We start from the raw sequence: 23,433 nt of genomic DNA, 5'->3' as shown, positions 1-23,433 counted from the left end.
TCAACACACACACACACACACCCAAACTGCCGCTAAGCGTTCATTGGAGGAGGATAGCGTCAGACCCAGACCCTCCTCCTCCTCTCATTCTTAGCTCCAACTTGTTCATTCTCACAGGGTTTCTTTCAGTCTCGCGCAGCACAATTCTCAGCTCACAGCTCTCCAGCATCGCTCCCTCCGAGACCTTTGCGGATTCTCCAAAGCCCGGGACCTTCCCAAGGTACCGCTCCACAGGCACCCCCTCCGAGTCCTTTGCGGATTCTCCAAAGCCTTGGACCTTCCCAAGGTACCGCTCCACAGGCACCGTACGCTCACGCTCCATCAGGTAACCGACGCACTCAGCCCCCGTCCTCAGCTCCGTCCTCGGCACCCTCGTAGCACGGGGCTATTCCCACAAAAACCCACTCATAAGCACACAATTCACTCTCCTCAAATAATATAATAAATAAATAATAATAAAATAATAAATAAAAAAATAATAAATATTACAATGATAAATAATTAATAAACAATAAAAAAATAATAATAATTAAACCTCTCCCAACGTCACTGGTCGTTGCTGGCTCACAGCCCAGACCTGTCATTTTTTTGATTTATCTTACCTTTAATTAACACTAGTTGCGTCACATGGCTCACTTCAAAGACCTGTCATTTTTGATTTATGTGACCTTTTTGACCTTTGACCGAACCTGTCATTTTGACAAAAGCGGTATTCTCCATCTCTCTTTCATGGTTCCTCTTTCCCCACCAGCAAATTATTGGAAAAAGCTAGACTCCTTACTGATAAAGTATGTGTGGAATGGAAAACGTCCACGCATTAAGTGGTCTACACTTCAAAAAAGCAAATCGGAAGGTGGATGGGGCTGCCCCAACTTCAAATGGTATCATTGGTCCTTCGTTTTGCTCCCAGTTGTGAAGTGGTTTGATCCTTGTTCACAGTCCTCATGGAAACAAATAGAAAAAGATTTAATTTCACCAATTCGTCTGCAAGACTTTTTATTTTCCGGCATCTCTTACAGGAAGTGTTCATTATACTATGGTTCTATTTTGTCTTACACTCTTCAAATATTTAAGAAAATAGAAAGTCTCCTCTCTTCTAAAATTGTATGGCATACTCATACCCCTATTTGGCATAATTTAAATTTACTTTCTGGTGGAAAACCCTTTGTACAGCCATCATGGGCAGAAAAAGGTATTCTAATATTAAATGACATAAAAGGAGAAAAATCAATTCTAGATTTTCAAGAAGTAATTAAAAGGTTTAATATTTCTCAGAATACGTTATTTCTATATTTTAAATTACGTGCAGCATTAAAGGCATGCAAGGTACCTTGGGGTACTGATCTTCAAACTCATCCGGTAGTAAAATGGATTAACAATGCGCCAAACAAAGGAACAGTTTCTTAGTTTTACTTTTGTTTTGCAACTCATAAAGCGGAGATTTTTCCAAAAGCAAGAATGTGGTTATCCGAATTGATTCTTAATAGTAGAAAAATTGAATGGGAAAAAGTATGGGATAATACTTTTCGTGCATCCACAAACCCCAACCATCAGTTTATCCATTTGAAAATTATTTCATCTATGTGGAAGTACTGTTTCTATTCAGTTAGAGAGATTTTGGTCATTTAAACCATCTTTAGTAATATTGTAGTTTTTCTATTTATATACCTGTAACAATTCCTGAAGTGCGGTGGGTGGGGAGAGGGTTGGGGGGAGGGTGTGGGGGGTAGTAATTGTCTAACACTTTTTCTTGTTTGATGTAAATTATATGTTACTTTGAAAACAAATAAAAACACTGAATTACAAAAAAATAAAAACTCTTAACAGAGCCGACTCAGTGCTGTCGCGACTTTTAAACCCGGACTGAAACACTTCCAGAATTGTATGTTATTCAAGGAAGGGCTTCAATTGCAAGTAGACAATTTAATGTTAATGTTAATGGTTGCATTTCCCTATTGTCACGCATGTGTTTGCTCATGTCTTGTATGTACCTGGTCCGATCCTTGTGTGTATTTAGCGTGTGTAAATCTTCCACCGTGTGTGCATCTTGCAGTTCGGCATCTTACAACCTTGTGTTTCCCGTCTGTGTATTTGGGTTCGGTGCTTGTTGGGTGCCTGTTGCAGGGATCGAATTTATCGACGGCATCGACGGCAAAAGCCGCCGTGCCTTAGCAATTTTGCTGCCCTGAATATTTACAAGTTCTTGCCGGCAGATACTTGCAGTGCCCTCTTCCTCAGTTGCCTTTGTGCCCTATTGTGTATGTTTAGATCGTAATAAAGTCAATAAACTTATGAAATCAAGAACAAGTTCTTCCGTTTTTTACTTCTCTGTCGCCATGTCCATGATATCTGGGTTGATAAGCGCATCCGATAATTTTTCGTTAGCCACGCCTCCATGGTTAAATTATTCAGAGCGGCTATTCTAGCCCATGCTTACCTCCCTCCGAAACTAATAGCAACATGTTCATAGAATAGGGAGGGTGAGAAGGTTTAGAAGTTCTTTTGAAAGTGAGGCTGTATTGGTGGTATTTTTGGCACGTGAACAATCATCGATTTACATCGACAAATACATGTTAAGGACCTGTTATAAGGCCACAAAGTTCCAATTAAAATGCCTACCAAAGATCGGGTGAAAAAAAGAAAGCAGGCTGAAATGACGGCCGCTGCTTCTAAGACCCTGAAAATAACCAAATTTTTTAGGTAATTTCGCTGGTTATGCATGTCTTTCCCAATCATACCGCATCTATTGTTATGGAAATTATCTGTCATTACTTGACGTTGTAATAATTTATAATAGACTGTAATAATTCATAGAAGATTGAAATAATTGATACCAGATGTGCATTGAATTGAAGTGAAAACGGAGAAGGAGTTAGAGCATAAACTGTACTGTCCTGCAGCTGCTGTCACGGGACAGTTCGTAGTGGCTCGCGGAAGTGTTGCGGGACAGTTCGTAGTGGCATCTTTTTTTCAATAGCTAGTCTAACACTATTTCACAGGGTGCTAATGCATTTATTGCCCTTGAAAATGTCAGAATGCTAAATATTTCATGTGTCCGGCTATATACCTTTTTGCCTCAGTGCCCTGGCCAGTAATTCTTGATTGCCTTGGTGCCCTCCGAACCTACGGGAAAATGCCTTAGTGCCCTCCTATATTTGAGGGGATAAAAGGCAAACATTGCTGTGCCCCCCGAACAAAGTAATTCTACCCCTGCTGTTGTGATCCTTCTATTTGCAACTGCACACGGGGCATGATGGGACATGCTCCCCGCTGGTGCTACTCTAACATAAAAAGAGGAACCTGGTCAAGGAATCTGTTCGTCAACCAATTTTTGCATGCAAACCAATGCATTTTTTTCATGAAATTTTTGGTCGTGAACCAAATTGTTTGTAGACCACAGCGTTCGTGAACCACAGGCACCACTGTACTTCCAAAAATGTAGCAGTAGATGACGCCACAGTTAAGGGGGAGAGGTTAGCAGAGTTTCTGATATTGCCATTGTATAAACATGTAAAATAATTTTCCATAAGCTGTAAAATACATACGTCCCACAATGTTTGCACAATGAGAAAAAAATGTTAAGACAATCAGCTAATTTAGAATATGACATGGATAAGATATGCAGAGAGCACCTCTATGACAATTACCATTATCATAAGTAATATATACTGTAGATTACCATTTATGAAGATGTTGAGAAACTCACAAAAGATGGAAAAAAACTCTACAATTTATGGTGCTCAATACCTCAATGCAGAAGGTATCCAAGGATTAATACAAAGCAGTCAATAAAAATTGAATCATTTACAAGATGCATTTTAAAATTTATTAGTGTTCTGCTGACTTGGTACAATTTACATTAAACGTACATATGGATAATCAGAAGTGTTTCCAATTTTAAAAAAGTATATTTTAAACACTAATATTGCATTGTTATACTATATCAGCCAGCTCAATCAAGTTTACCATGCATTTGTGGTCTGTTTAATTCTAAGACCTTAAATTGCTAAACAGTGTCTTATGGAATGACATGAGAAGGGCTCAATAATAATAATAATAATAATAATAATAATAATAATAATAATAATAATGAAATCAACTTCCCAAGACATGGCACAGTTTAGGAAAATACATTCCATCTGGGAGAAAACAGAAAAAAAAATACAGCTAATTATAACAAAGGATAAATGTTTTCAAATAAAAAATTCCAACTTCCAAGCTTGATGACACTTCCAGAAGGGAATCTCCGATCCCCATCTACTGCCTTCGCACAGAATGAAGCATAACATGAAGTGACAAAAGCATCTGCTCTAGAGACACCCCTGGTGTGCATGCATCCTACATTCTGCATATGTCCCAGTGTGTGTCAGGTCAGTTTTTGTCCACAATAAAATGAGGGATGTAAAGATCAGATCAGACTCAAACTGCCACAATATTTTCAAGCGATGGACAGCACCAGGGACAAGTTGGGAAGAAAGTCATCCTTGGAGCTAGTGTTCAAATGTCAGATATTCTGTATTGTGCATATTACGCTACATATTAAAATCTGAAATTCAAATGAAACTCCCTTTTGCAAGAAAGGCAGAAATGCAAATATCATGATTAAGTACAAATTCCAGTTAATAAACAATTGGCAAAGCTGTACATTTACACACCACAATGTCAGACATCAGGTTAAAAGGAAAAAATAAGTTCTTGAATAGTGTATTTGTAATATGGATTGGCTAATTAAGTTGACACAACTCAGATCGAGGATTAATAAAGGTGAATATTCTTTAAATATCAGATATACAGTGCAAAGTCAGCAAATTCCAAAATCTTGACTGAAAAATAAAAGTGGCAAAACTGTGTTGTGTAACTCATTCTGATGACTACATAATGCTTCATTGTTTGTCTTATATCGGGGGGAGGGGGCATGGAAGAAACATTTTAAATACACGTGATGCTGCTAACATGCCAACTACTGCTTTCTGAAATGAGGCAGACTTGTTTTTTCCTCATGGGGAAGAAAGTAAATATGATCGGTGGGGATTTTTAAAAGAAGCGTTAACAAGACCTTTCTATGTATTCTAGTAGTTTGTGTTTTTGGTTCACAGCGCCATTTCTTAGTTCCTGTAGCCTGGGATACAGCTTATATTTTAAATTCTGTTATCATGAGGTTTGACATTTATGGGGCAGGGGACATCTGGTAGCCCAACCTTAAAAGAAAAAGATTGCAATACATAAGGAAGTTATTGTTTCACTCATGGTGTTACACTTATCTCATACCAAGTACTAAGAAAAGGAAAAAAAAAAAGAACAAATCTAAAAATTCTACTCTATTTTTTACTTTTAAGAGTGCCCTTAGTCGTATCAATTTATTTACATTGCATTTACATTTATTTGGCAGACATTTTTGTTCAAAGCAACGCACAGAGATCAGGGTCAGCCAGCATCTTTAGAGAAAACTGGGTTAAGGGCTTTGCCCAAATGTGACGTCACTTTGCAAGCCACGGGATCTGAACCAGAGACCATCTGTTCACACAGTCAAAAACCACCTCTGCTCAATTTAGGTTTTACCAATTTAAAAATGAAAATCATAAAGTTTAACTTAATCATAAAATAATCATATGAAAGGCTTCAAAATGAAAGCCATTCTCAAAACATACAGACTATTGTTAAAAAAAACTAAGAAAAAAATACACATTTGGTTCTATGGTGAACACCTCCATGGCTCATAACATACAGGACTGAACAGATTCCTTACCTCTAATAGGTAAATAGGAAACGGGTTCTGTGGGACGCTGCCATGCTTTCAGACATGTTACGCACTTTGAGATAGTTCACAAACCCTCTGAAGAAAAGCAGCAGACCTTGAAAAAGAAGACGTAAAGGACATGAATGTGTTATTAAAAAAAAAACTAAAAATTAACATAACTTACATCACAGCAACTTGGATCTGAAGGTTAATCTTTGATTCGGCAGCCTTCAGATGTGAACATGACCCAGTCAGCTTCATGTCCAGGATGTACATACCACTCCTACTGCCAGATAGAGAGGTCCCCTGTACAAACTGCTTAACAGGAGATGAATTTTACGTAAATCCCATAACAGATGTACTGACTAGGGGCACAGTTCCAGTGGTAGAAACACAAAAAAAAAATAAAATGCGTTCAAACAGACTGAAAAGCAATAGGTTGCCCTTCAGGGCCATGCAGTGTGTGCTCGGTTGGTTGATATGGGAAACATGTTTGAAGGGAAATCCATGTTGGGGGTAGGGGAGTGCAGTGGAATGCAGCAAAGTTTGAAGGTGATCAGCTGGGGACAGAAGTGTCCAGCGGGTGCCCAAAGGTGAAGTGGTGAGGCCATATGACCGAAGAGGGATGCAAGAGGGAAATATAGGTCCTCAGATGCAGCACAAGTTAAGTGAGCATAGATTTCAGGTATGGAAAAAACACCAAAAGTAGCTATAAAAAGGCGTCAACTTTGTTTTCAAATATCCTGCCTACATAAGTCACAGCACATACAACTTACAAGTCACATCTCCTATGTTTTTGACAAAGCATAGTTAAACAGAGCATATTCTTAAAAAAAAAAATGACTAGCACGGTCCCTGTCTCTGAGCATACATAATGAGTAATTTCAAGCCTGCAATGAAATTGCTGAGCTATAAAAAGCACTCGTGCAATTGAGGCGAAAGCCTGAGTTCACCGTTGTTGTACGCGACCGCTGGTGAAAGCAGACAAGAATGTCACACATTGGACATTCCCTGTGGCAGGTTTATAACCACTGTGGTGGTAAATGGATAAAACTATGGTATTTAATTATTCTCAAAACTCACGCACATAAAAACAACACGTATGCTCTCATGAACAGAAAACCCATCCTCCCTATGCACTCGTGTCTGCATGACACTCGCTTGGTGTTAAATTAGTTTCAAAACCCTAACCCCACGTACGTATGTACTCGCAAGCAGAAAACCTCTCTCAAATCATATCTCTGTGCTCGGGCACGCTGGGCCATCTCTACAGGCTTGTGTGTACACAACGCTCGCTCACTCACTCAACGGGCTGAGTTTTGAGACTATGGAGGTGGGAACAGTGGCTGATTTCTCCACTTCGTCGATTGATCACTTTGAATCCTATGATTGGCTGTTTGCTTTGGAGGATGAAGATGATAATCACTGACCAGTTGATGAGAGAACAACCAGTTTCATGCTCTGTCATGATGTTGGAGCAAGGAAGTCTTACACTAACATCTTTCAGAGATCCTATTTTAATGTTGTACGTACAAGGTGGCATTTGAAATCAGACATGCGTGTGTGTAGTTAATTAAAGCAGCACTTGGAATTCAATGCAGGATTGCTGGAATTTCTTGCTTCATCTTAATGTATATAAAAGTCACTGCAGAATGGGATATTGTACAGCAAATTGTACAGAGGGCAGTGGTGTCTTAATGGTAAGGGAAGCGCACTTGTAATTGAAAGATGGCTGGTTTGAATCCCCGACCACAAGGCACCACTGAGGTACCCTGAGCAAGGTACCATCCCCAAGTGCTGAATTAGCTGCCCCCTGCTATGTCACAATGTCACAAATGGGTTAAATGTACTCGTATGCAGATAAACAGTTTAAATCCTTACTATAAGTCTTACTAAATTACATCAAACTATCTTACTATCTACATATAGATATAACCACTACATACATTTCAAAGGATCATTGTGATAAGTGCACTTTTGTATCAATGCAGCTGAGAGCAATACTATTCATAAACCATGCAGTGATCCCACCTTCTTTAAAGGCAACCAGATGACATATCTACTCACCTAGAACAAGGAAAATCCACCAGAGCCAGTACTGCCCATTGAAGTATCCAGTAAAATAGTCTGAAAACTGAAATGAAACAAGAGCACCGCCTCACATTCAATTATCATACCATTCCTTATAAAGAACTGCAGAATCCCATCTAAAGGCATCAGAAAAAACTGAAATTCAATCTTTTTATGCTCCAGGGTTACAAACAAGTCCATGTAACAATTACTCACAGCTGTCCTGCCACACCTACCCTCACAATGAGAATCCACTTGATCAAAGAGAGGCCAAACCCACAGATGGCACCGTATCTGCCTGCTATAGTGTTGGTCAGGCAGAATGACAAGCAGAACCCAATCCAGTTGAAAAGAAAAGCCACTGTTTCAGAGAGAGAGAGAGAAAGATAGAGAGAAACCGATATTCATTGACATTAACAATCTAGCATTTATTAACAAAAGTTAGCAAGTAAAATACAAGACAAAACAATAAGGCCCATGTACACTGCTCAAAAAAATTAAAGGAACACTTTGAAAATACATCAGATCTCAATGGGAAAAAACATGCTGGATATCTACACTGCGTGCAGAATTGTTAGGAAAGTGTGTATTTCACTTGTATCTTCTCAACCGACCAATACTTTGAGTCCAGATGAATATCTAATTAAGAATCAACTGTTTAAAAACAGCAAAATGTTCAGTATTTGGTCTGAATACTTTCTGTTTGGATAAAAACCAGAAAGCATGGATACTTTCCAGTGCAGAATTATTAAGCAAATTATTATTACTATTAGAACTGGCCAAAGAGGACCTTACAGAGAGCAGGAAAAAAAACAAAATAGTAAAATACCAGTAAGAGGGATGCAAAATGATCGAAATTGCCAGACATTTGACATGTGATTACTGTACAATCAAGTGTTTTGTTGCCAACAGCCAAAGAGGACTGAAGAGGCTTGTAGAGAGAAGATAACACACATAAACTGCCAAAGTTCTGTGTCAAATTAAAGGGGAGACTTCCAGAAACTCTTAAGCATCAAATGCCATAATTTTTCAAAACTGCAATCTGAACAGAATCTCCAGACGTTCTAGGTGCAGTGTGCTACGTGACATTCCTAAGGTCATAAACGCTGAAGCATGGCCTCCACTCAATAAGGAATGTAAGGTATAACATTAAGAATGGGCATGGACAAATCTCAAGACTGATGGTACAAAGGTTTTGGGGACAGATGAGATGAAAGTGACTCTTGATGGAGCAGATGGATGGGCCAGTGGATGGAGATCCTCTTTAAGCATCAACAAGGTGGTGGAGGAGAGAACGGACTGCAATTGTCAGTGATGAACTTGTCATACCTTTCTGACTTGCAGATTGTGTAAAAAATAACCACAAGGTCTACCGCAAATTTCTAGAAGATACCTTCTTCAAGCACAAGAAGTCAGCAGCTTTCTAAAAGTTTATGATATTCCTGCAAGACAATGCCCCTCCTAATGCATCAAAGTATTTCATAGATTGGTCTACAAAGGCTTAGAACGTGATTGAATTATGGTCTGCCCCCCTTCATTGCCTTACTCAACCCCATTGAGAACTACTGGGCCTTACCAAAGTGTGAGATTTACCAAAGTAGCAAGCAGTACCCTTCTCAGAGCAACTTCTCGGTGGTGGTCCTAGCTAGCTCAGCTAATATAGGACAGGATCAAATCAAAAACCTGATTGGTTCAGTGGGAAACAGGCTCATGATGGTCAAGAAAGTTGGCTATACTGGCCATTAAACTGGGTTGACTGTATTGAACGGCTGATAGCTTGTTATTCCTTATATATACACTGAATAACAAAAATTGTTTCTTATTATTTCTTTTGATGGTGAAGAGAGAAAATCCATTTAATTTCTGATTGCCTAATAATTCTGCATACTGATAATCAAGCGTTTTTCTTTTATTTTTGTTTGTGAAAGTCAAATGTAACATTTTCTCTCTAAATTTACTTCGTGCACAAAAAAGCTTCAAAATTCATTCTTATGGCCACCTTTTGCTAAAAATGATCTCCAGGAATAGTGCTTGTCTAATAATTCTGCACACAGTGCATACTGATATGGACTGAGTAATGTGTTAGGAATGAAAGGATGCCACATTTTTTGATGGAAATGAAAATTATCGACCTACAGAGGGCTGAATTCAAAGACACCCTGAAATCAAAGTGAAAAATGCAGCAGGCTAGTCCATTTGCCCAAATTTCATTGCAGCAACTCAAAATTGTACTCAGTAATTTGTATGGCCCCCCACATGCTGTATGCATGCCTGACAATGTCAGGGCATGCTCCAAATGAGACGACGGATGGTGTCCTGGGGGGGATCTCCTCCCAGGTCTGGACCAGGGCATCACTGAGCTCCTGCACAGTCTGAGGTGCAACCTGTTGGCATCGGATGGACCAAAACATAATGTTCAAGTGTTCTATTGGATTCAGGTCAGGCGAGTGTGGGCGCCAGTCAGTGGTATCAATTCCTTCATTCTCCAGGAACTGCCTGCATACTCTCGCCACAAGAGGCCTGGCATTGTCGTGCACAAGGAGAAACCCAGGAACCACTGCACCAGTGTAGGTTCTGACAATGGGTCCAAGGATTACAGCCCAATACCTAATGGCAATCTAGGTGCCGTTGTCTAACCTGTAGAGGGTCTGTGCGTCCCTCCATGGATATGCCTCCCCAGACCATCACTGACCCATCACCAAACTGGTCACGTTGAACAATGTTGCAGGCAACATAACGTTCTCCACAGCATCTCCAGACCCTTTCACAACTTTCACATGTGCTCAAAGTGAACCTGATCTCATCTGTGAAAAGTACAGGGCATCAATAGTGGACCTGCCAATTATGGTATTCTATGGCAAATGCCAATTGAGCTCCCCGGTGCTGGGCAGTGAGCACAGGGCCCACTAGAGGACATCGGGCCCTCAGGCCACCCTTATTGAAGTCTGTTTCTGATTGTTGGGTCAGAGACATTCCCACCAGTGGCCTGCTGGAGGTCATTTTGTAGGGCTCTGACAGTGCTCATCTTGTTCCTCCTTGCACAAAGGAGCAGATATCGGTCCTGCAGATGGGGTAAGGACCTTCTATGGCCCTGTCCAGCTCTGCTAGAGTAACTGCCTGTCTCTTGGAATTTCACCCATGCCATTGAGTCTGTGATGCGCCATCACATATTGATGCGCCATCCAAATGTAAAATTAGTGACAAAAGAGTCAGAAAAGATGAGGAGGGAAAAAACTCAGTGGCCTCCACCTGTTAACCATTCATGTTTTGGGGGTTGACTTATTGTTGACCATCTAGTGCACCTATTGTTAATTTCATTAACACCAAAGTAGCTGAAACTGATTAACATCCCCCCTCTGCTACTTAACTGACCAGATCAATATCCCAGAAGTTTAACTGACTTGATGCTTTACTCTGATTAAGAAGTGTTCCTTTAATTTTTTTTGAGCAGGGTATATTCATAATGGCAGCTTAGCGGAAGATGCCCCCTGGTGGTTGTATGTTTAGTTACAATGTTTCAATTTAATTAAACGTTTCAATCCTAACTCCAACACTATATTTAATTACAGGCTGCAATGTATATTTCATCGACTGATACAGGACACATGAATATTAAATTTTCAGCCTGTTCTTACTGACAATCTCTGGAAAGTCACTACAGAAATTTCACAACCAGGTGTATATTACACCTTTGTGAACATTCATTGTCTTGTACATCATAAACATTTTGTTAAAAAGCAAATCCAGTTAAGTTACGTACTGAAAAAGGCCAACATGAAAATCCCATCGTTGCCAACTCTCAGCTGGTCGGCATCACTGAAATCCTCCCGGGGTGAAAATTCCTCCTCCTTCAGAAAGAGAAATGCATTACTCCCAAGGGACAGACGGGAAGCAAAATTAAGGAGCATAGTCACTAAATTGAGGCTGTGCGTGTGTGTGTTTTGAATTTTTTAATACTTCAAGAATTAGATATAGATATATGCAAGACCCTGGAAGAACATAAATGTTGTGCAACATTATTAACATCCACTTACCTGCCAAATGTATTATGAAAACAACACTGAAGTACTTCAACAATCGATTACTCATATCTACGGGCTGGTGAGATTTCATTAGTGCTTGACTGAACCTTTAAATATTTAGAATGGCAGCAAGCGTTGATCACTGGCAACCTTTTTTCAGGATGTCATATTGTTTTGCTGGTACAATAACACTATTATGTTTTCCTCCGAATATCAATTAATTCATTGAAAAGCAATACTTGGAACAAGAAATAATCCTCTTTGCCTAGTACACATCCAGCATATCCATATTAATGCACTTCACAGAACAAGAGACCGCTCAAACAAGGGGTAACACCATTCAAAGATCACATCAAAGAGGTGCTCAATAGAATCAGGTACAGACAAGTGCCTGATGTGAATGCTGCTGCCCGCATCTGTCCATAAAGGACTTCCTTAATCTGTACTTGAGACAGCCAAGCAGAGTGAAAGCAGACAGAACCACCAAGGGTAGTTGCCCTTGAACTGCCCCAAATGACCTTTTTATTATTTACTTTAATAAAGGCGACTTATTTTAGCACTCTTGGTGCAAACAAAAATCTTGTGTGGGGAAAGAGGCTCTGTTATGCCCTGTTTACACTGCTTTCCCCTTCCACTCCGATCCCATGTAGCTAGGTCAAGCCAGCACTAAAAGTTTACCCGCTGTGCCACCTCCACGGCTGCTGCTGCCATGGCGGCCGCTTTGGCCTTCTCTGCCTCATCGTAGGTGGGGAGGGAGGTCGCCACACTGTATGGGGGAGGGACCGGGAAGTCCCCCTGAAAGCCAACCTCTGTGGGACATTGGAGAATAGAAAGGCCTTATCGTCAGTGTGCTGGTCAATTATTAAATGGTAGGCACAAACACAACAGGGTTCACGCATTTGCAAGCCATATGCCCTTTGTCAGAGGGCAAGTACTAAGAAAGGACGTTTTTTCCAGAATCAGAAGCCTTATGTTAGAGGACATTGTATTGGAGGAAACAGAGAGGACTAATGGGTTTAGTCCGGTTTCTCTGCAACTTCTAGGTAGTTCAAGAAAAATACACTGCATTGCTGTTACATGAAACGAAACTTAACCCAGAGAAAGTGTTTCTCTCCCCAGTCAGTGCCCTCTGAAGCCACTGTGACCTGATATGTCGATTAAAAAACATAAATAATGAATGAACAAACAAGCACCAGGGCAAAGCTTGTACTGAAGTTGAAAATACAAAGCACCTTGATTGTGTTTGAGGGATTATAGTTGTGATTATCTTTCATGTTTACTTGTAAGGAGATCATTGCACCTCCTCACACTGCATACCAGAAGGCTGTACTTCGCAGTGAAAATAATGATGTGTGGATCATCCACCCAACCATCTTCTGGATTTGCCATGGTACAGCTTTCTAAATATAACAACCTACCTTGCTTTATAGGACAAGTCATTCTAAGGAAATGGCCCAGTGTGGCAAGGTACAGAGTGAAATAGCACTGCTCTGCGCAAACCAGCATTTTTCTGACTAGCAAAGACTCCGCAAAAGACACATTGTCATATCTGAAGCAAACTGGACAGGCAGTTACATGGCTATGCATAGTTACCCCAACAAAATGCTTTAGAGCAGACAGTGTAGTTTACTAAGAGGTAGCGATAAACTTTGAGAACAAAGTTCATATATCAATTTCAATAGACCACCCTAAGATTATTTTACCTGGTGCTGCCGTTGCTCCAGTCGCAATGCTGGCATATGGAGGGGGCGGGGCCTCCACATCAACTGACAAAGTGGGTTCTGCCAGAGGGGGCTCATGACTGGATGTGGAAGCCTCAGCTCTGGAGGAAGCTTCAGAGGGGTCATCCTCATTATGCAACTAGACACATAGGAGAAGATTTTTTACATATATATTAATGAGACAAGCCTGCATCCAGTATAGGGGTACTGAGACAACTCATTTACATTACGTTAATTTTTTTAGCAGAATCTTTTGTCCTAAGTGACATGTTTGGGGTCAATCCCTGGAACAACTGCGGTTAAGGGCTTTTCTCAGGTGGTATGATTACTCTGCAAGCCCAGGACTTGAAACCTTCCAGACCAGGGCTCCAGTAGTAGCACTGCGGCTACCAGCTTTCTCAGTTGGTCACACTAGCACATGATTTGAACACCTCCTTCTTTTTGGTGAAGTATTGTATTAATCAGGGTTTCTGCAGGTTTTCTAAGAGTAAATTTAAGACTTTTTTAAGACCTTTTTAAGACCAAATAAAGAAAATTTAAGGAAAAAAAAAATATCGTAGGGAAATTCATACGAATATATTATAATCATAAGAATTATGATATTATATTATAATCATAAGAATCATAAGAATATACGTATTCTTCGGCCTTCCAATCGCACTACATGTCTAAATAGCGCGCTTTAGAAGAAAGGGTTCATCTGCGCATGCTTGTCAAGTTCTTCTTCGGGTTACTGACAGATGAAGCAGCACATAACGCCATCTACCGTTCAATGAATATTGAGCGATCTAAGCCATGTAGCACAGAAATTACGCTTTCGCTTCTCTTTAAAATCAAAACACACGAGGAAACAATCCCTCACAAAAATTAATGCCATGATCATATGAATTTAAGACTTGCTGGTCTGATTTAAGACCTTTTCAAGGCCTTAATTCACGGAAAAGTGATTTAAGACTTTTTAAGACTTTTTTAAGACCCGCGGAAACCCTGTTAATCTATGACCTTGCATGCTGATAAATAGTTGTCCTTATTTGCATACCCTGTTTTTTCTGTTGATGAAAGACTGATAGTGACTTAAGACTTAATATACCCCCATTACATTAGTGAGGGTTATGGGGGGCACCCCTAACCACTACCCATAACAGTCTGCTAGCCTGAATGATGAGTTTATTTATTACAAATTTCTAAACAGACAGTGGTGTACACATTGCACATCAAATTACTTTGTCATATTCTATCAAAACATTTATATGTAATATACAAACCATCTAAATTATGCCCCTGTATGTACAAAATTACTATTGAATGTACGGGAAGCACTCTGGTTTGGACTCATTATTAAATTAAAAATGTTTCATTATATTAAAAATGTAAAATTAACTGTAATGAAAAGTTTAAAAGTTTTGAGAGAAACGAGAGATTCCACAGTCACTCAGACAGCTACATGAATGAGGCAGGTTACCGAGACAAAGACACATGGCGTACCCAAGCCAAGACCTTCAGTACATACTTACACAAACAAATAATATGTATTAATACAATGTATACATTATATCACCCATTATGGGACCCAAATTATGTTCAGTATTGTTTTTGGCCTACACGTCGTCTGAGTTTCTGCAATCTTTCGAGAAGCTCCAAAAATCTTTTCGTTCAGTTGTTCACAGCTAACTTGCAAATGACCAAAACCACAAATGTCGAATGTGTGAATGTGAAAGGGGTAAATTACTCTTCTTGGAAAATATTTTAATCTGAACATTAACTCTAATGACTCTCATTACCACTTGTCTGTCTCGAGATTGCTCTTTGGCTCTCCCTCTCCAGCCTGCTCCTTCTTCAGAATTGTGTTTTTTTAATAGAATAAGCTATGGACCACTTAATTTTTGCAACACGTTAACACCACAGTTTTGCTTTAATGCCACGGTTGTAAACATTTTATCTTTAGTGCACCTATATGTACATAGTCCTGAGTGCAAGTAATATAAGACCAACTCAGCAAAAAAAAAAAAAAAAAAACACACACAGACTGAACTAGGAAAGAAGGAAAAAATGGGAAAAAAAAATTAGGGATGGAAATCGAGAACCGGTGCCACTAGAGGACTGGTTTCAAATTTTCCAAAGCATCAGCATCATACGTCTCTATCAATTCCTTTACTGATGCCAGCAGGTGTGCATTGATTGCAAATTATCATCACACACGTGTGTCTTGTGTTGCCTTAGCAGAGAGGAAGAAGTGGTCCAAAACATGGCTATATTTCACAAAGAAAGACGATAACAGCATTAGTTGTAATGTCGATTATTTCAAGGGTGGAAACACCAGCAACATGTTTAAACTTTTTAAGCAACATGGGATTCAGTTTCAGGAGTGCCATGTATTTGACACTGTATGTATCTGCAGCACAAGTGCTACCAGCAACTGGTACCTAGCTTTCATGTGTCATTATTTATAAGCTCATGAAAGATTTGATGAGATTCAAAAACACTGGCCCATAGAATGATTTCCGCTGAGATTAATGCCTTGTCCACAAGTACATGGGTATTTTTTAAAACGGTGTTTTTCCTCCTCCGTTTGGGATGTGACAGTAAATTTCTGAAAATTTCTTAGAGGTGCTATATACTGGGTTTTATTAACATTGAACATGATTGGGGTGACAATTTCACAATAAAAATACATATAGAGCGCTTGAAGTGATACAAAAGTTACTGTGTCCCATAGGACTCATGAAGTACTACAATTGGTACTAGGTTTTGCGTCACAGGCTCCTACGGGCTAGAAGCTATTGACAGAAAAGGCCTAATTTTTGAGAAAAAAAATCATGTCAAGTACACAAAGGGTTAAACTTGAATGAGAGTTGCTGTGTCCAATAGGCCAAAGGTAGTACTACAATTGGTACTAGGTTTTGGGTCACAGGCTCCAACGGCCTAGGAGCTATTGAAAGAAAAGGACTAATATTAGAGGAAAAAAAATCATATCAATTAAACAAAGGGTTAAAATCAAATGAAAGTTGCTGTGTCCTATAGGCCTGAGGTAGTACTACAATTGGTACTAAGTTTTGGGTCACAGGCTCCAACGGCCTAGAAGCTATTAAAAGAAAAGGCCTAATTTTAGAGAAAAAAAATCATATCAATTAAACAAAGGGTTAAACTTGAATGAAAGTTGCTGTGTCCTATAGGCCTTCGGTAGTACTACAATTGGTACTGGGTTTTGGGTCGCAGGCTCCTACGGCCTAGAAGCTATTGAAAGAAATCTATTTACCCACTTTTCCCTTTTAGAATGATAAAGTGTTAAAAACGAGTAAAGTTCACTGTGTCCTGTGCATGTCAGGTAGTTGCAGAATATGCACTCATTTTGGAGTTACTGGGTCCCATTGCATTGATGTTATTGTAAGCAATCAGTATTTTATTATTCTGACAGTAATTCGTTGACGGTCCCTAAGTCAGCGGGCTGTGAATTGATCTGGCCGTCTTTCGACCGTCTTATGCCAGCTAGCGTGCGTGATGCCCCGCCGCTAAGTCTGGAGAGTGTGGATCTGAATATCCGTCGAATATCCAACCTAAAACTGATTTCACCTCGGTTGATCCCACCCACTATTGACAACTGGCTGACATAATGTGATGCCTTGGGATTGGTCAGCACCCAGCATGCTTTGTACCGTGCTAATCTTTAAATGGTGCAAATTTATATGTGTATTCCTGAATTATAGTTAATTGTAAATGTCATTACTGTGTAATGTTTACTGTGGAATGTGTGTGTTTCATTAGCGTGTAACTCGGTGGTTCCCAAACTGGGGGGCGCAGAGGTATTGCGGAGGAGCGCACCAATGGGATAGCCTCAGGGGCATGTGCCACCCTAAAATAATCCCTTCACAGACTGGATGATTAAACAAATAAAGCAGCCCAACATTACAGTAACTAACAATAAATGAACCACTAACTTACGTGTACTATTAGAGCATTTATGTAATTTATTTAAACTTTATTTTACCAGGTAAATTAACTGAAAACCAGTTCTCACTGCTTTACGTGATATTCGGGAGGAATAGCAGATAACACATCGGAACTTCCTGGGATACAAACGACACGTTTTTCAGCCAATAAGGGCAAAGTTGTGTCGTCACGGAGGCTGTTCCAGTTTGTTCAGCCGACTGAGAGGTGCTGTACGATCTGTCTTAAGTCGTCTTGCTCTTGTAAGGTTGTTGTACCATGTGACATGGTAACGTGTGACGACGTTTTACAGCGCCGGTCAAAAAATCATATCATGAAAAACGAGGTTTGAAATTTTCTACATGAAGTGCAGGGAGACTATCAATGAACGGGTATGATTTAGTGTTGTTTCGTGCTATAGTATAGGCTGAAACCTGCGGTTATCATTAAAAACAAAATGCGGTAAACATAAGACAAACTTTAATGTGTACGCCAATGAATATTAAAAGGAATGTTAAATCTGCATTTGCATAATTTCAAACTTATGCTGGACTTTTATTTTTAATTGATTGCTCTTTTTTCTCCCACAGTGGTGAAATTGCACCATTTGTATTTTGTAATTGCATTTGTTTCGCTCAATTAGAAAAGGGAGTTGTATTTCAAATAAAGTTTGAATCTTGAACCTGTGTAGTTTGAATGGGGGGGGGGGAGGGCTCAATAATGTTCCTATCTAGCAAAGGAGGGCCCTGCAGAGAAAGTTTGGGAACCACTGGTGTAACTGTCAGTGTCATGTAAACTATTGGTTTGCTTGTCTGTGCTGCTGCTAGTATTAATTAAACCAATAGTGGTTTAAAGAGAGTATTTTAGAGAAGAGAGAGTAAAGAATATTTAATTTTAAGAGTTGTCATCTTCTTTATTAAAATGACTTGACCACTCGCCACAATACTTTTTTTGCCCGCTTTATGTGGGTCTGCTGCATCAAAAACATTCTGCGCTCTCTTGGGTGTGGAGTTTGTAATATTGATTATCTATCTACTCTTACTGTGCTGTTATTGCTTGTGGTTACTTTTTAAAAGTGCTATGCTTAACTTCATACAGTATATGTTCCTCTCAACTAAAAATATTTTTCTTCATAAGATTTGGTAGCAGTCGCCTTGCTTCAGAGAGTGTTGACATGCTTATCTTTTTACAATGAACCTCACCATGAAGAAATAGGCATCTCATTAGGGTACCAACTTAATTTTGCATTGTGTTATTTTTACATTTAATACTGCCTATACAAGTATGTCCCATTTATATAAATTAGAGAGAGCAAATCACTTCAAGGTTGTCAAAGCTTAGAGAGAATGCCAACCCAGAATACTTAGGCAGGTAGCTCACTTGATGTTACACTGGGTTTTTGTTTTTATTTAATATTGCATATACATGTACTGTACATACTAGAGGTCGACCGATATGGGTTTTTCAATAGCCGATGCCGATGACGATATTTAGGAGTCAGGGTCAGCCGATGGCCGATATATGCTGCCGATATTTTTTGGCCGAAAATTGGACGTTTTCCCCTCTATTTGCATGATAAAATATCACATTAATAATAACAAACAATACACAAAATTTCTCAACTTAGCATTTATTGAATACTGACTTGTGTAAATTTAAATATAAACTTAAATAACAAAAACACAATACAACTTATAAACAATAAAGATAGCAGCATCAGAATCTCTTTAGCAGCAAACTCATTCTTCAGCTCCCAAGCTCACCAGTCTGCTGCAGATATTGCACCTGGCTTTTCCTGGTGTTGGCTTTGTGAAATGCTGCCATACAGGATTAGATTCTTGTTCAGCCATCAGACAGCAATTACTAAAACAGAAGAATAAATGCAAGGTTAGAATTTTTATTATAGTACCTTCATCTTCAATTCATTCTACAATTCCAGTATTCCATGCACATTAAAACAATTACACTCTAATACATTTTGAAGAAAAAAAAACACTAAGTGCATCATGGTATGATGAGTAGTGTACACTAACATGTTGTTTCTGTTGTTAGCAGACAGATAGCTTAAAGCCAAATTCACAATTAGAATCTAGTGATCCCGGAAAATAAAATAAAATAACTGTCGTATTGCACAGCCTTGTATGCAAGGACAACATAAGCCCCTAGTGATTGTGACGTTGTCTACGTATAAGCCCGTATAAAGGATAGACATGTTTAATGAGGAAACTAACTGCGCAAAGTCATGCACTTTTTATCTAGACGTCTGACAAATTGTTTGAATCTCCGGTCTCAAATGAAAAAAAGTTGCACAGAAGGACCATTGTCAGTATCAGCTCAAGTAAATGGTAACCACGCTTTCGAACAAACACTTTTCTCCGCCATGCATTGTTCTTAGCAGCTCTGTGTCTCCGAGGACGGCGCTGTCTGTGATCAGGGCAGAGTAACGCAACTCTCACACACGCTGCAGTATTTGAGAGCTGCCTGCTCCGCCCCACACACTCACAGAGTGAAACTCTCCGACACAAGAAAAAAAACATAACTGATAACATCGCGCTGATATGGTAATAATTAAAATGTTAACAATTAAAATGAATTTTAACGATTAAACGTCTGTGAGCCCACCAATAAGCGCACAAAACGAACTCTATTAGAATCAATGATCCTTAATGTTACCTGTAAGCTACAGTTGGTTGAAGGCTCATTATCATTACCCCAGTTCCCAATAGCGTAATTTGCGTTCTTTTAAAGCAACATTTCATAGCAAACTACTTAAATAAACAGGTCATTGAAAGATCAGAATTTAAGCCTTACCGTTTTATCCCAGGACTCTTCCAAAACTTCTGGCTGTGGTCCTGCACAAGGCAGCATGGGTCACGTGTTCCACAGCAACAATAACACTGGGCTGCCCGCAGACGTGCCTGTCTAGAAATCGGCGTAGTGCACTCGGATATCGGCCGATGCCGATACATTAAAAAATGCTAAATATCGGCCTGATATATCGGCCGGCCGATATATCGGTCGACCTCTAGTACATAGTATGTGCACTGTTAATTATAAATGGAATAGACAAAGTACCTACACGTTATCAAAGTTAAGAAGCATTTATAGATTAGCCAGCTGTATTCTTTTCATGCGAGTATGTATCCCTTTTGAGAGGCAAGGAAAAGGGGGGAAAAAAAAAAGACTAAAACACCTAAGTTCCTAAGATGCTCTCTTGCTTCAGTCATTTCTTTTGATGATTAACATTTTTTTTTTACATTTACAGCTTTCAGACGGCCCATAAAGAACATGTGTTTATAAAGGATCATTCAGCAAATTCCTATGCCATAAACTGCACGACTCTGGCACCGCTAAACTTTGATTAATGTTGGAAAGCCCACATTGATCTACTTTAATGATAACATAAGCAGAGTTTTGGTCAACATTACATCCACATTTGATGTGTTCTTGATGTTGTCCTTCAAAACAGGCATACTGCCATTCACCACTTTAAAAAGCATCTGCCAATATTCTGGCAGCATTCATTTCACTGCGTAAATGTCACTGCAAAATTTCACAGCAAATAAAATATTTAGAAGCAAGGCTTAAAATACACTTTGAAGCATTTTATGCAAAATCTGTGGTGAATTTAGAACAACAGCTTATCTGCAGCTACGACACCCAGCCCATCATCACTCCAATTACCTGGGAATCAATTAATACATTTACTTTCCAAATCTACTCCTAAAGCAGTAGAAATGCAAACAAACTAGGATGGTACTGGTCTCCAGTTTTGTAAACAGCATGGTTCTTGCGGGAAAGAATCATACCATTGTAAGATGATCTCCAGATGGGGTAGAGATAGAGTCAGATGATTACACCAGCTGCCACTGTCAGATAATCTGGTGGCTTGGGGAACAAGTTTTTCTTACAATAGAGCTAGCAACACCAACAGAATGTAACAGTTTTGTTAAAAAGTGTTTTCTCTGAGGATGTATAACAAAGGGTATTATGTATGTTCCACTCATGGATAACTCCATTTAAATCCATAAGAATATAAGAACATAAATTTACAAACGAGAGGACGCCATTTGGCCCATCAAGCTCGTTTGGGGAGAACTTAACTAATAGCTCAGAGTTGTTAAAATCTTATCTAGTTCTGATTTAAAGATTCAATGACACTAATGTATGCAGGTGTTCTAAACTACTTAATCCAGCCATTTAAATATTGTTCTAGAGAGCATTAAGTATTCTTTTACAATTACCAAATGATTCCACTGGATTTCTGTAGTTACTGATATTTTTATTTTTGGGTAGTATAACAATGCACATGACTTACAAATGCCCTGTATGAGATAGGCTCCAGGCCACCAATAGGATCTTGAATTAGATATGCAGTTGCTAGATGGATATACAAAAGCTATTATGATATGTCGCATACAAAGAAGAAGGTGTGTGTGTGTTTGCATGCGTGTGTGTGGGAGGGTAGAAGGCTGAACTGAAAACCTAATCATACTTCCATACATACATCCCTGATATCTTGTTTTGCTGGTGATAATTGCCAAAGAATCACTATCAGACAAACACCAGAGACTGCAGATTACTGATAATATTGCCATTTTGCCTATTACATACACAAAAACTTGCATTCACATCAGTTCATTATAAAAGAAAGTTTAACTGCACTTAAAGATGCATTTTAGCTAAAATACTTTCAGCTGTTTGTGATGATTATGTTATTATTATACATATTTTCTATTCCATCCTTAGATGGAATGCCAGTCCATCAAGAGCACATACAAACTCACAATCACACTTCACATTACACACTGTAGGTAATCAATAACTGCCAGTTTGCCCAACTACATATCTTTGGATTGCAAGAAACTAGATCAACGTGTTCAAAATGCAATCACATGTTTTTGATTTTCCGCTGGTTGGTTTTCTCATCATGTGTCAATCTACCATCACGCAGAGAGCAAAATGCTCCATAAAAGCCTGTATTAAACACTGATAAGACAGGATCAAAGGTACCATAGACGCTCATCGATGAATGGTATATACAACACCTCAAATTGCCTACACTGACTTAACACATAAGCGCCCTTTCCCATGCACTACGGCCGGTCACACCGCAATAAAGCCGTGCTTGTGCACCGCATTTATGCCCACGTCTAAACAACCACCGAGAAGAAACAGTAAACGTCTCATACCTGCATATATAATAGGTTTAATTAAAGGGTTACGTTTCATGGAAATGGAGGGCCGATGGGTAGCGATGTCAAGTTGGCACGTACGCCCACACGGCTAGCTATCTTACAAGCTAAAAACGCGGAAGTGTGGATAATAACGATGTTCAGGTAGTTATTATATTTCTCGTACGCTTATATCATATACCACACCTTGAGTTACATTTAATGTATATTGTCTGGTTTACTCGTTGTTTCGGGGGATCGATTTGTTTCCTCACCACTCGGTATCGGCTTGCCGCCTGGTGATGGTCCATCGCGTCGGCTAAGCTAGCGAAGACGGCTAGCGGAAATCGAGATGAAACGCTGCTACTCAGCTAAACCACTTCTCCCGCTGCGGTTGGCGCCCACGCCGTTCGGATTAGATGGTTTGTTTAAATTGCGTAAATGGTGCCTACGCGACTTTCTAGACCAAAGAACATCGTATAAGGCACTCAGACCCAGAGAGCTGTGAGATAAAAAAAAAAATCATAAAATACAGAGAAAAAAAAAACAACCGGAGGCTCCGTGACGTCCTATGACGACGACTCCCGCCTCGGCTTCACTCGGCTTCGCTCGGCTCAGTAGTAATTAGCCGCTGGGACAGCTCGCAGGATTCCTTGTTATAGCGCGCATTTGTCAAAAATCAGTGATATTCGATGAAGCTTTAAAACCTCCATCCAAGTATGTAAGATTTTTATTGCTGAGCGAGGTAATAATTTACTAGTCACCAGTAAGAATTATTAGCATTT

At 39.5% G+C, this 23,433-nt stretch overlaps 1 protein-coding gene across 3 annotated transcripts; it reads right to left on the bottom strand.

Annotated features, from left to right (window-relative positions):
* Window positions 1–3,803: 3,803 nt before the first annotated feature.
* LOC140592561 (NEDD4 family-interacting protein 2-like) lies at window positions 3,804–23,208 on the bottom strand. 3 transcript variants are annotated; one of them, XM_072716132.1, is made up of 9 exons: window positions 20,286–22,916; window positions 19,238–19,337; window positions 13,533–13,689; window positions 12,508–12,638; window positions 11,568–11,655; window positions 8,044–8,168; window positions 7,805–7,871; window positions 5,747–5,852; window positions 3,804–5,198 (listed from the first exon to the last, which is right to left on the bottom strand). In XM_072716132.1, exons 1-8 carry the CDS (start codon window positions 20,441–20,443, stop codon window positions 5,749–5,751), a joined length of 930 nt encoding a protein of 309 aa, XP_072572233.1. In that variant the 5' UTR covers window positions 20,444–22,916; the 3' UTR covers window positions 3,804–5,198; window positions 5,747–5,748. The 3 variants fall into 3 exon arrangements, with proteins under 3 accessions (XP_072572233.1, XP_072572237.1, XP_072572235.1); XM_072716136.1 differs by lacking the exons at window positions 19,238–19,337; window positions 20,286–22,916 and adding an exon at window positions 22,924–23,208; XM_072716134.1 differs by having other exon boundaries at window positions 19,238–22,916.
* Window positions 23,209–23,433: the final 225 nt, after the last annotated feature.

The sequence above is a fragment of the Paramormyrops kingsleyae genome, chromosome 1, assembly GCF_048594095.1.
Source record: "Paramormyrops kingsleyae isolate MSU_618 chromosome 1, PKINGS_0.4, whole genome shotgun sequence".
NCBI classification, from domain to species: domain Eukaryota; kingdom Metazoa; phylum Chordata; class Actinopteri; order Osteoglossiformes; family Mormyridae; genus Paramormyrops; species Paramormyrops kingsleyae.
Note: the sequence above shows the minus strand (reverse complement) of the source record. Positions and strands in the feature narration are given on the sequence as shown.

Coding starts and splice junctions, on each gene's coding strand:
- LOC140592561 (XM_072716132.1), bottom strand. CDS start 20,443: ATGTATCGGCATCGGCCGATATCCGAGTGCACTACGCCGATTTCTAGA. Junction 12,639..13,532: donor TGGAGCAACGGCAGCACCAG/GTAAAATAATCT, acceptor AATGTCCCACAG/AGGTTGGCTTTCAGGGGGAC. Junction 11,656..12,507: donor CCGTGGAGGTGGCACAGCGG/GTAAACTTTTAG, acceptor CTCTTTCTGAAG/GAGGAGGAATTTTCACCCCG.